The sequence below is a fragment of the Macrobrachium nipponense genome, chromosome 3, assembly GCF_015104395.2.
Source record: "Macrobrachium nipponense isolate FS-2020 chromosome 3, ASM1510439v2, whole genome shotgun sequence".
Lineage (NCBI taxonomy): Eukaryota > Metazoa > Arthropoda > Malacostraca > Decapoda > Palaemonidae > Macrobrachium > Macrobrachium nipponense.
The window spans coordinates 52,371,417-52,384,216 of NC_087202.1; the positions used below are offsets into that span (position 1 = coordinate 52,371,417).

General features: G+C 38.0%; 1 protein-coding gene across 7 annotated transcripts in view; it reads left to right on the top strand.

Moving 5' to 3' along the window:
* LOC135221777 (pleckstrin homology domain-containing family F member 2-like) overlaps positions 1-12,800 on the top strand; it is a 117,883-nt gene that overhangs the window by 78,223 nt on the left and 26,860 nt on the right. For all 7 annotated transcript variants that reach the window (XM_064259611.1, XM_064259607.1, XM_064259612.1 and 4 more), the window contains 2 exons: positions 1,383-1,421; positions 10,070-10,155. In XM_064259611.1, the coding sequence (XP_064115681.1) occupies positions 1,383-1,421; positions 10,070-10,155 (125 nt within the window). The remainder of the gene's footprint in view (positions 1-1,382; positions 1,422-10,069; positions 10,156-12,800) is intronic.

The following is a 12,800-nucleotide window of genomic DNA, read 5'->3' on the forward strand; positions in this document are numbered from 1 at the left end:
TATGGGCTATAGAAGGAATGGAACCTCTTTCTTGCCCCATTCCCCAAAATTTATGGCTCGTAATATTGATGCTCACCATGAGTGAATCCATCCACCACCCAAAACCTGTTATTGCTACTTAAATGAGGGTATCCGTCCATGAAAGGTTAAAATGGTTTGGCCTTATTTATGTTTCTTTCCTTTACTAACCAAAGCAGTTTCATCTTAACCAGTGGCTTTACCTATATGTATCTTTTCTCGGTGTCTTTTCCATTTACCACATGGTGGGCTTTTTATGGCAGTGTTCCTTCTCTAAGGTCCTTAATTCTGAGATTGCTCAGTTTAGTGACTTTCTTTCCCATGATTGCCAAACCCTGGAATTCTTTTCTTGCTTCTATTGCCTTAGAAGCACTTTGATCTCAGAGATGATAGTCCGTGTTCATCATCTTCCTCCTTGTGACTTTTTTTGGGCCTGATCAGAAAAAGGGCATAGGATTGCCAGTCTTAGTGGTCTCAGCATTAAAAGAAAAAAAAATATTAACCTAGTGTTTAATTTGGGCCACATACCAGGATCTGGACCAGGCAGATGAGACTAAAAACTCATCAGGTGTCTCAACTCCCAAAAGGGAAGTGCCACATTAAAATGTGTGATGATTGTCATCCTCTATTTTTTGCAGTTGGATATCTAGATTCTGTGGATGGATGGGCTTACACCTTATTTCCTGGTCTCTTTCAGATCTTGCAATCCTTGTACCTCAGTTTTTTTCATGAATTGCCTCTCGCCAGAATTTTTTATATTCTTGTAACTACAGTTACCTCCCAACAACATGAGTACATAATATGTTTTCTGTTGCCATCTACTCCAGTTGGAAACTATTCTTGGAATGGGACCATATTTTGACTCAAAATTGTGGAATGCTTTTTTGCTTTTTAATGTATCACATTGTATTGTATTTTGAAGCTTCATTTTACTGAATGACCAAAATAAAGGTAAAACGGTTATCTAAATAGTGTAAAGCATTTTATTTAGGTTTTGGGATTATATTTTGTATCCCAATTTTTTATTGTTAAAGTCTATGAATACACTGTTTTAGGTTTTTTTATACTGAAATCTGCATATGCTTGCAAGTTAAAAATACAAGATGACTTTCTGTATTTGAATGGCATACACTTGTTTATTTTAAACTAATGCATGCTTAATTAAGGTTCTAAGTAAATTGTTGGCACAGTAGACAGTTGCCAAATAATATGGGCTTTTATTCACTCATCTAAAGCTGCACATGTAGTCGTTTTTTCACAATTTTTCGGTGCCTAATTGGTTGTTTTCATTTTGCAATGCTCTACTTTTAAAGATTATATATGAAGGGTATGCATGCCTTATTCTTCCGCCTTGGGTTTTCCAGATCTGAAGGAGCCAGTGTCTGATGGTGACGAGGAAGAAGGTTAGTGCCTTAGATTATTTTTCCATTTCATTCCCTGTGATGTGTTTTGTATCACAACTCTTGTAATTTAGATGCATTTTGTGTGGTACAGTTCAACTGTGGCTTTTGTGGATGGATTTACTAATCTGAGTGTGTTGAGTAGTGAAAGTATTATCCATACAGGTATGTAGGCATAGGAATATTGGGGAAAATCCTAAGGTTATGGAGAATTTTGTAATTTTTTACTTCTTAGAACCAAATTATTAAATATTTTTGCATTGGTGCTCTTGGAAATAAAACATTACTGTGTTTGTAGTAAGGTATTTGATTAAAGAAATGTTGCTCATTTACTGTTAGTTTTTGTAATTGGCATGCATTCTAATGGGATATACCAAAAGGCTAGGGATTTAACTAACATGCTCCTACAGATTGTGATATTGAAAAAACTAGATAAAAAAAATTAAGTCAATGTCTTTTCTAAACCAACAAATCTGCCATCTATATTAACCCAATTCTCAGCTATTAAAAATCCTAGTCTCTTCATTCACAGGTGAAAAAAAACTATTGTTTTCTGACTGGTTGGCAAGACTGTGTACAGGCAGTCCCTGTGCTATTGGCGATCCAGTTTTATGGTGCTTGTTAAGCGCAGATTTTCAAAATTGGCGCCTCCGGTTATCAGCGCTAATACCAGCCTAACAGAGGTGCCATTAACCATTTATCAATGCCAATAAGCACCGAAAATCATGATTTTCGGTTATCAGCGATTTGTTGCCTATTATCAACCCGTTGGAAATGGAACCCCCACTGATAATCAGGTACTGCCTATTGGTGCCAGTGGTCCATGGCTACCAGTTATATAAGGCTCACTTTTTGGTAGTCTGCCTATTTGTTAGTAACTGTTAACTAGATGTAGCCAAATTTAGCTCTAATTTTGTTTTTCATCTTGATAATCCATGCCAGTTTATTTTTTTATTTTCAACTCTGTTTTTCTTTTACCCAAGTTCTTGCAAAAATTTTAGCCTGTTTCAGGGTTCTTCATTACCAGCAAGTAGTGTTTTGTTGGTAGATGTTAGTTTTGGTGTTTCTTTGTGTTTCCTCATTACTCAAACCTCAAGAACTTCCAGGATGATAGATGGATAATTTTACAAAATAAAATAAATTATTTTATTAGAAAAAACATATACAAGTTGGTAAAATTTACGACTGTCTTGTAAAGAGGCCCCACAAGGAGTTGCAAATAGTCATTTTCAACTTCTCATGGAAGGTAGGGAAAATTTGTAGAATTTTTTGTCTTTTACCATGTACGTTTGCATATCTTCCTCTTTCCATCGATGCGTTTTTTCGTAAATTGGCCGACCTCAAAGTTTACCCAGCCTGAGGAGCTGCATATTGATATACAGTAGTACCTCGAGATATGAAATTAATCCGTTCCGAGGCGGCCTTCGTATAATGAGTTTTTCGTATCTTGGAACACATTTTACATGTAAAATGGCTAATCCGTTCCAAGCCCTCCAAAAACACCCCATTAAATTTCATAATAAAGCTAAATTGAGCTATAAACAATGAAATACTACAACAATTTGGACCATTCAGTACCTAAATTAAGAATAAAAATCCAAACCTGTAAATAAAGTGTATAATTAGTGTACAAGAAATATTATTACTGTAATGTAAAATGTCGAAGCTTACCTTTCGAGTGAGGCTATCTCCGAAAGTGGCGGCAGAGGAGGAGGAGGAGGAGGAGGACAAACGGCAGATAACGTACGTACACTAACTTTACGAAAACACATAAAAAATTTAAGGAAAACTATAAAAATAAAATTTACGAAAAACATTAACAAAACTGTAACACTTAACTTACAAAAATCTAAAAATTACGTACATTTTTTTTTTTTTTTTTTTTTTTTTTTTTTTTAACTTTTTTTTTACTTTTAGTACATAGGCTTTTTTTTTTTTTTTTTTTTTAATACAGAATTTCAACTTCATCACCACTTTCAACGTTCTGTTTTTCATCACTTGGTTCTTCCTTTTTGCTTTCAACTTTCTGTTTTTTATCACCTGGTTCTTCCTTTTTGCTTACTCCTGCTAATGCTGAAGGCCTCTTTAAAAAATAACTATCCAAGGAAGATTGCTTCTGCCTGCTTTTGACAATGTTCCTGAAATGACTCAGGCAAACGTCATCGAACTGCACAAGCATACGACCTGTGAGAGCCTTTTCGGGGTGTCTTTTTTCTATGAACGATTGCACTTTATGAAAAGCGGCTAAGACCTCCTTAATTTCTGCCGTTGTCATAGGCTCCTCCTCTTCATCGCCGCTGCTGGAGAACTCCTCTTGAACGACGTTATGTTGCATGGCCTCCAACTCCTTCAGGTCATCCGTCGTAAGCTCCTCTTGGTGCTCTTCGAGAAGGTCGTTGATGTCGTCCTCGTCGACGACCAGCCCCATGGACTTACCGAGTGCAACGATCTCGTCAAGATCTGGTTCCAAAACAGTTTCGGGATCGTCAACTGTTTCGGACTCAGCAGCACCAGCTTCGCCCACATCGAATCCCTCGAAGTCTCGGTCAGATACGGCATCAGGCCAGAGTTTCCTCCACGAGGAATTCAAGGTTCGCCTCGAAACCTCCTGCCATGCTTGGTCGATGAGTCGGATGCATATGACGATGTCAAAATGCTCCTTCCAAAATTCATGCAAGGTGAGGTTTGTGGTATCGGTGATGTCGAAACATCTTTTGAAAAGATGTTTCGTGTACAGCTTCTTAAAGTTTGCTATCACTTGCTGGTCCATGGGCTGGAGGAGAATCTTAACGAAGGAATACCCCGCTAGGATATGTTCCTCGAGGCCAGGAGGGTGGGGAGGGGCATTGTCCAACAACAGCAGACATTTCAGGGGGAGGCGCTTCTCTTGCAAAAAACTCTTCACAGTCGGGCCGAAACACAGATTTACCCACTCGGTGAACAAAAGCCTCGTTACCCAGGCTTTTGCATTAGCCCTCCACATCACTGGAAGCTTCTCCTTCAACACTTTGTGGGCCTTGAAGGCTCGAGGAGTCTCGGAGTGATACACCAGTAGGGGCTTCACCTTGCAATCCCCACTGGCGTTCGAACAAAGTGCGAGCGTAAGCCTGTCTTTCATAGGCTTATGCCTGGGTAGCTTCTTCTCTTCCTCCGTGATGTACGTCCGACGAGGCATTTTTTTCCAAAAAAGGCCAGTCTCATCACAGTTGAAAACCTGCTGAGAACTGTAGCCTTCCTTGGTCATCATCTCGTCGAAAGTCTTCTTAAATGCTTCGGCCGCTTTCGTGTCCGAGCTGGCAGCCTCCCCATGACGCACCACCGAATGGATGCCAGTCCGTTTACGGAATTTCTCGAACCAGCCATGCGAAGCCTTGAACTCTGGGGTTTGCGTTGAAGTCCCTTCCCCTCCGTTGTCTTCCGCCTGCGCAATCAAATCGCCGAAAATAGCACTGGCCTTGTGAGCGATTGCCGTCTCCGTTACTGTAACTGTATCGCCAGCGATTTCTTTGTCTTTTATCCAGACGAGGAGCAGCCGTTCCATCTCGTCGTGCACATGGCTCCTCTTGCTGAACAAAATAGTGATGCCCTTCGATGGTGTAGTTGCTTTGATGGCATCCTTCTGTTTAAGGACGGTGCCTATTGTCGACGTATTACGGCCGTATTCCTTTGCGATCACACTCAATCGCATACCAGCTTCGTACTTCTTTATGATCGCCATCTGTCTCTCCAGAGACAGCATGCGCTTCTTTCCGTGAATTTCAACTTTCTTGGGACCCATGACTACGTTAATTTACGTAAAGTTACACAAATACGTAATAATACAGTCTTCGCACAACACGATAATATGTACTGCAACGAAATCACTAACGAATTTACGTTACTAAACGAAATCGTTGGAGCGAATGAATGCCGAATGCGTACTGTAAAGTTTCGGGTGCGAAGTGGCCGAGCTAAGGCACGCCAACACGTACGTATAGAAGATGCATGATGGAAGGGATGCTGTCCAATCAGAGAGAAAGATCTCATAGCTTGGCTAGCATCAGGAACCAATGGGAGAGCAGGAGGATGGTGGCGAGTCTACAATAACTAAGATGGCGGCGTGCGGCGCGAGTTTCAAAATTGTTATGGGGCGAATCTCGGACTTTCAGAAACCTTTCGTATCTTGAAAACTTTATGTATGTAAAGCAGTAAAATTTTTCGTCTTTGCTTTCGTAACTTGGATTTTTCGTAAGTTGAGCCTTTCGTATCTCGAGGTACTACTGTATTTACCTGTCCAGTAAGGGTTAGGTAATTATATCACTGTCAGTGACCTTAGTCGTCCTAGTGGCAGAGAACATTAAATCAATCAGTTAGTCTAGTAACATGCTGGTCAGGTCCTTTGTTTATACAGGCAGTCCCCGGTTATTGGCAATCCGGTTTTATGTTGCTCTTCTTTGGCTCTTTTAAAAAGTTATCCTTTAATTCACCGTATCCAATAATACTGTATGTAGTTTTATATTACTATTGTATCCTAAAGTATGCAAGTAAACCGATCATGTTTTGGTCTGGAAAAATCAGCTGAGGGCGAAGGTAAGATTATTTCGCCGTATTTAACTCGATCCAGTGCAATTTTCTTGCCTCTATTTGGTGTAAATTAATCTTTAGAAACTTTGTTCATATGTGACAAGGTTATTTTTCTTTATATGAAATATATTTTTAAGTTGAAAATTGACCTAGATACGTGAACTAAACTTAGTTATTTTTTTCATTAATAGATGGTGCTGTTTGGTTATCAGTACTTCGGTACTTTGCTGAACGGCGAGAGACCCTCATAAAATACAAGCATAACAAATATGCATCTTTTCCATGGCTCTTAAAAATTATGCTTTACTTCACTGTATCCAATAATATGCATGTAGTCTCATATTACTATGTATAGTATTAAAAATACAAACAAAGCAATCTATGTTTTGGTTTGGAAAGATTAGCTGAGGGCAGGGTAAGGGTTATTTTGCCCTATTTATCTCGTTTCAGAGTGATTTTCTTGCTTCCATTTAGCATAAATAGATCTCTAGAAACTATTTATATGGGACCAGGTTATTTTTTATTATATGAAGTGCTTTTAATTTGAACTATGACTTAAATACGCCATGTTGTGAATTTGATTATTTTATTTCGTTATTAGATAGTGTCAGGAGCATTTTTTGTGTGAAAAACAGATTCCGTTCGTTATTTTCGTTCTACTATTTCATAATAATGAGATTTACGTATTTATCTTTTATCTGCGTGAAAACAGCAAAATGTGTTTTTTCATGGCCAGTATTTTTTATTAAAATACTTTTTACTCCACTATTAATTGTGGTCAAGTGTCATCCACATTGCTGATGCATGATAATTTATAGCCATTACCAGTGTGAACATTTTATTTTGTTCTTCTCAGGTTCCGCTAAAACTGCAGCTTAAATTTGGCAATACTATATTGCTTGCCATTATTTTCTCCATAGCAAATGAAGGTATAATGCAAAAATATTTAAGTCCTATTCTATTTAACATCATTTGTAACATAACTACTGTAATTTTTTACTATCGTACGATGGCTGAAATGCAAGTAAAATGTTTTTATCAGATTTGGTTTGGTTGTTGTAGCAAAACAACTGTTTTCATTCAGTTGTGTATGGCTGTAGCATTTAAGCAACCATTATAGTGTTGCTAATGATACTTTTATCTTACTCTTTTGCATTTTTAACTTTCTAACTACAAGATATGATATATAAAGAGATGGAGGAAACGTTAGCATGATGAAAAAGGTCTCTCTCTCTCTCTCTCTCTCTCTCTCTCTCTCTCTCTCTCTCTCTCTCTCTCTCTCCTTTTTCTCTCTCTCCCTTCTCTCTCTCTCGCTCTCAACTCTCACTCTCTCTCTCGTCTCTCATCTATCTCGCATTCGAATCTCTCTCTCTCCTCTCAGCTCTCTCTCACACTAGGCAAGATTTACCAGTAAGTTCATCAAATCTGACAGAAAAGATTTGTAGAACTGCCATGTAGACCATAGTAAATGATTAGGCAAAGGAAATTCCACATTTTCATTAAAGATTTTCTACATATTTGAGCAAAATATGTGGCCATGACACTCAGGGCATCGTTAACATGTTTAGAGCATCATATGGGGGATTATGATGCCCGTAGACTTTTGAATGTCGGTTAGCATCGATTTTCACTGAGAGTCAGCCCCCCAGGAACACAAACCGTCGTTGACCGAGGGCTGCTTGTATGCATCTTTTCCTTGAATTTTTTTTTTTTTTAAGTTGTGCTTTACTTCACTGAACCCAATAAAATTGTATGTTCAGTATTCTCGTACTATTACTATTTTATTATCGAATGCAAATATGTATAGCAATCATTCACCATTTGCATTGGTTAGGTTCATGAGTGTGGACAATGCTACCATTCAGGAATTTTTGTTAAGGCATCAGTTTACGTTGGAAGATAACCAAGGGGGAGAGTTTTGGCCCATCTGCCATACACGTTAAAACAAAAGTAGGCAGTCCCCAGTAACGGCATAGCTTCCATTCCTGGTCAAGTGCTGCTAACCGAAAATCGGTGATAACAGCACTAATAACCCACTTAACTGCACCGCTAACCAGAGATCGGCACCACTAACCATAGATTGGCACTGCTAATCAAAGGATTGGTACTGCTAACCAGAGATTAGTGTCGAAAATCCAGTTAATGGCATTGCTAGATTAAGCGCTGTAAAACCAGATCGCTGTTAACTAATGCCACCTGTAAGGGTGGACTACCTGTACAGTGTGTTCTTTCATGCCTAGTAGTTATAATTAAAATACTTTTCTCTCCAATTTTATTTACGGTTGAGTTTGATGGCATATTAAAGTTTTAGGGGAGTTTCATCCATGTTTTTGATCGACAATAATTTATAGTAATTTTGACATGTTTGGTGTCTCCATAACAAATAAAGGTACACTGTAATGTAAAAATATATCAGTCCTATTCTACTTAACGTCAATGTAACATACCGTATAATTCTGTGTATAAGATGACCTTTAGATAAGACAAGGTATAAAATTATGGGAAATTTTCATGAATTTATCACGTGTCTGTAGTATAAGACGACTGCTGAATTACAAAACCATTTGTGTGTTGGCTAGCTTTTGGTTACTGTATATACTTGTGTATCATGTGAATATTGAAGACCTAATTTGAAGGGGGTTGCATCGTAATGAGATATAAAATTAGCATATGTAAAATTCACATATTAGTATCAAAATATAAAATACAAACATAGCGCATATGCATTTTTTCCATGGATCTTTTGAAAAGTTATACTTTAATTCACTGTACCAATAAGAATGTATGTACTACATTATTCTCATATTACTATTGTATTATAAGATACAAACATAGTGATCATACACCATTTGCATTGTTTAGGTTTTTGTGAATGTGGACAATGATAACGTTTGGGAATTTTTGTTTCGGCATCATTTCAATTTAAAGATAATAATGGAGAAAAGTTTCATCCCATCAGCCATACATGTTAAAACAACAGTAAAATGTGATCTTTTATGGCTCGCTAGTTTTGATGAAAATACTTCTCTCTCTTTACTTATAGTCAAGTTTGATGGCATGTGAAGTTTGTTAAGAGATTCATCCATGTTGCCGATGCACGATAATTTTTAGTCATTAGTAGCTTGAACATTGTTTTCTCAGCTTCAGCCACAACTTGCAGCTTAAGTTTGGCAGTATATTTCCTTGCCAATCTTTTCTCCATGGCAAATAAGGACAATAAAAATATATCAGTCCTATTCTACTTAAAGTCATTTGTGTATCGCTGTACACATCTATGCAACAAGTATAGTATGTATCACTAATGATACTTTTATCATTCTCATTTCTTTTAACTTATGTAGCATTTAACAAGATGGGATAAAGAAATGGAGGAAAAGAGGTTAGTCTAATGTACAGTAATTGTTGTATATATAAATAATTATCATTCATATGACTGGATTGTTCTAAGCAGTTCTATGCAATCCAAAATTTTATTTATTATTGCACCGAGGCTGAGGCTAGCCTACCAATAAACATCACATAAAATTCAAGGTTTGATTTTTAGAATGGTAGTATAAGAAGATCCATAATTTTTAGGGGCGAATTTCAAGTTTTACAGGTCTTTTTATACACAAATATATACAGAAACTATCGTAAATATTTACTAATCATACGATGGTTGAAATGTAAACAAAACAGCTGTTGTTATCCAAATCGGTTGTTCATAGCAAAGCAGCTGTTTCAAGTTCAGTTGTTTATGTCTGTATGCCTTTAAGTAACAAGTACTATAGCATTACTAATGATACTTTTATCATTCTCTTTTACTTTTTTAACTTATTTAATGAAAAGATGGGATAAGGAGATGGATGAAATGAAGTTAGTCTATTGTAATTTGGTCTCAAAAAAGGACCTCACATGATACCCGAGGTACATGATAAAATAATTTTCTATGAGTGAAAATCTTAAGGTTGCACAGTATGCGAGATCGTGCGTTACACGAGTATACTATACGGTAATTGTGATTAGAAGTAATGTGTGATCATGATAGTCAGGGTATGCTATGTAAAGAAATTGTATTAGATTATTATGTTTTATTTTTCTGTCATCAGATATGAAGGAACGCAATGACTCTTCTGGAGATGATGATTCTGAAGATGATATGGATGAGCCAATGTCACCACAGTCTCCCACAGAGGTAAGAAAACTCTTAATGCAAATAGTAATTTAACCCATGTTATTTGCGAGTTCAATATCTCGCATTTGCCCAAGGTCTAAGAAGACCATTTAAGGTAAAGAATTATATCTTCATCAGTTGTAGAGATAAAAGTAAACCTGGAATTCTATTCTGCAGCATTATGAAGTGTAAATTGCTTATTGTTTGGGATGAATTTTGCCTGCTGCCAAGGATAGCTCATATCTCAGCACTGATAGTCGAGTTGACAGTCAACCAAGAGACTGATTGACTGACCCCAGAGGACTGTCTGATACACCTGTTCTCCACCAAGTGTGTTTTAAATGATCCAGTTCTTGTCAGAATTCTCCTTGCTGCTTTTGTATATAGGTGCTCGTTGGTATATTTCATGTCCAAGGATGCCTTCCACTGGAATCAAGGCTAAGACAGTCAGGTTCTGTAGGATTTTTTTTTTTTTAATTTATTTATAGGTAGATAGACACACTGTTTGTGCCAGCTGCAGAGTTATAATGTGGGATCTTCAAAATAGATATGAGAAGTGTAGGTATTTTTGGAGGACATTTTGCTCAAGGTCATTAGTATAAGAGGAGAGGGCAAGCAGATGGATTGTGAAACCAAATAGTTAGGTCAGGTCTTAAACCTGTCATTTCTCCCCCTTCTCCATGTACTGCAGTTATAGTGAAAAACACCTGTTCATTCTGTACATGCTGTTCACTATTGGCTAGTCTCTTCCTTCTGGCTTTATTTATGATTCTCTTTCCAATCTTACAAGTGTTTATGGTATCCTCTGTCATTTCCAGGCTAGATTTTGTTCTTGCTGCTTTACTTTCTGAGGATGTGTTATGTGAGAATGTTGTTAAGTCTGTTGATTCAATTTTGGATGAGGCTGGAGTGTTGGTTGTTACTTTCACTCCTCTTTGCCCCTCCGCCCACTTTGGCACCTAGTGCCACTTTGTCTTTTGCTCAGCCAACATGTTTACTTTGAGCTGCTTTAGACTATTTTCATCAGCCTGTCCTTTCATTGCGTGTTTTGAAGTTTTCTTGTACTCTGGCAAACAAAGCTGCCTTCAAGTCTGCTAGCTCGTGTCTTCCCCCTTTTTTATTATTATTATTATTACAGGCAGTCCCCGGGGTACAACGGGTTTGGCTTACGATGTTCTGGGGTTAAGGCGCTTTTCAATTATATTCATCAGAAATTATTTCCAGGGTTACGACGCCTACAATGCTGATCTGGCAGAAGAAATATGACATCAAAAATGCAAAATAATCAATATTTGAAGGTTTTTTTATGAAAAATGCAAGAAGAATGCAGTTTACATAGTTTTCAATGCACCCGAAGCATTGTTAGTAAGGTTTTCTGAGGATTTTTTTTCCGGCTTATGACGATTTTTGGCTTACAATGCGTCTCAAGAACGGAACCCCCGTTGTAACCCAGGGGCTGCCTGTATTATTATTATTATTATTCTTATTATTATTATTATATTATATATATATAATATTTTTTTTTTTTTTTTTTTTTTTTGGCTCTATCACAGTCCTCCAATTCGACTGGGTGGTATTTATAGTGTGGGGTTTCCGGGTTGCATCCTGCCTCCGTAGGAGTCCATCAACTCTCCTTATATGTGTGGGGTTTTCCCCGGAGGTTGCATCCTGCCATTCCGTTAGGGAGCCATCCCATCCTCCTCCTTACTATGTGTGCCGTTTCTAGGATCACACTCTTCTGCATGAGTCCTGGCGCTACTTCAGCCTCTAGTTTTTCTAGATTCCTTTTCAGGGATCTTGGGATCGTGCCTAGTGCTCCTATGATTATGGGTACAATTTCCACTGGCATATCCCATATCCTTATTTCTATTTTCAGATCTTGATACTTATCCATTTTTTCCCTCTCTTTCTCTTCAACTCTGGTGTCCCATGGTATTGCGACATCAATGAGTGTTACTTTCTTCTTGACTTTGTCAATCAACGTCACGTCTGGTCTGTTTGCACGTATCACCCTATCTGTCCTGATACCATAGTCCCAGAGGATCTTTGCGTGATCGTTTTCTATCACTCCCTCAGGTGCTCGTACCACCTATTACTGCAAGGTAGCTGATGTTTCTTGCACAGGCTCCAGTGGAGGGCTTTTGCCACTGAATCATGCCTCTTTTTGTACTGGTTCTGTGCAAGTGCCGGGCATTCGCTTGCTATGTGGCTATGTGGTTTATGGTTTCATTTTTCGTATTGCACTTCCTACATATGGGAGAGATGTTATTTCCGTCTATCGTTCTTTGAACATATCTGGTTCTTAGGGCCTGATCTTGTGCCGCTGTTATCATTCCTTCAGTTTCCTTCTTTAGCTCTCCCCTCTGTAGCCATTGCCATGTGTCATCGCTGGCTAGTTCTTTAGTCTGTCTCATGTATTGTCCGTGCATTGGTTTATTGTGCCAGTCCTCTGTTCTGTCTGTCATTCTCCTGTCTCTGTATATTTCTGGGTCTTTGTCTACTTTTATTAGTCCTTCTTCCCATGCACTCTTTAGCCACTCGTCTTCACTGGTTTTCAGATATTGCCCCAGTGCTCTGTTTTCGATGTTGACACAGTCTTCTATACTTAGTAGTCCTCTCCCTCCTTTCTTTCGTGTTATGTATAGTCTGTCCGTATTTGCTCTTGG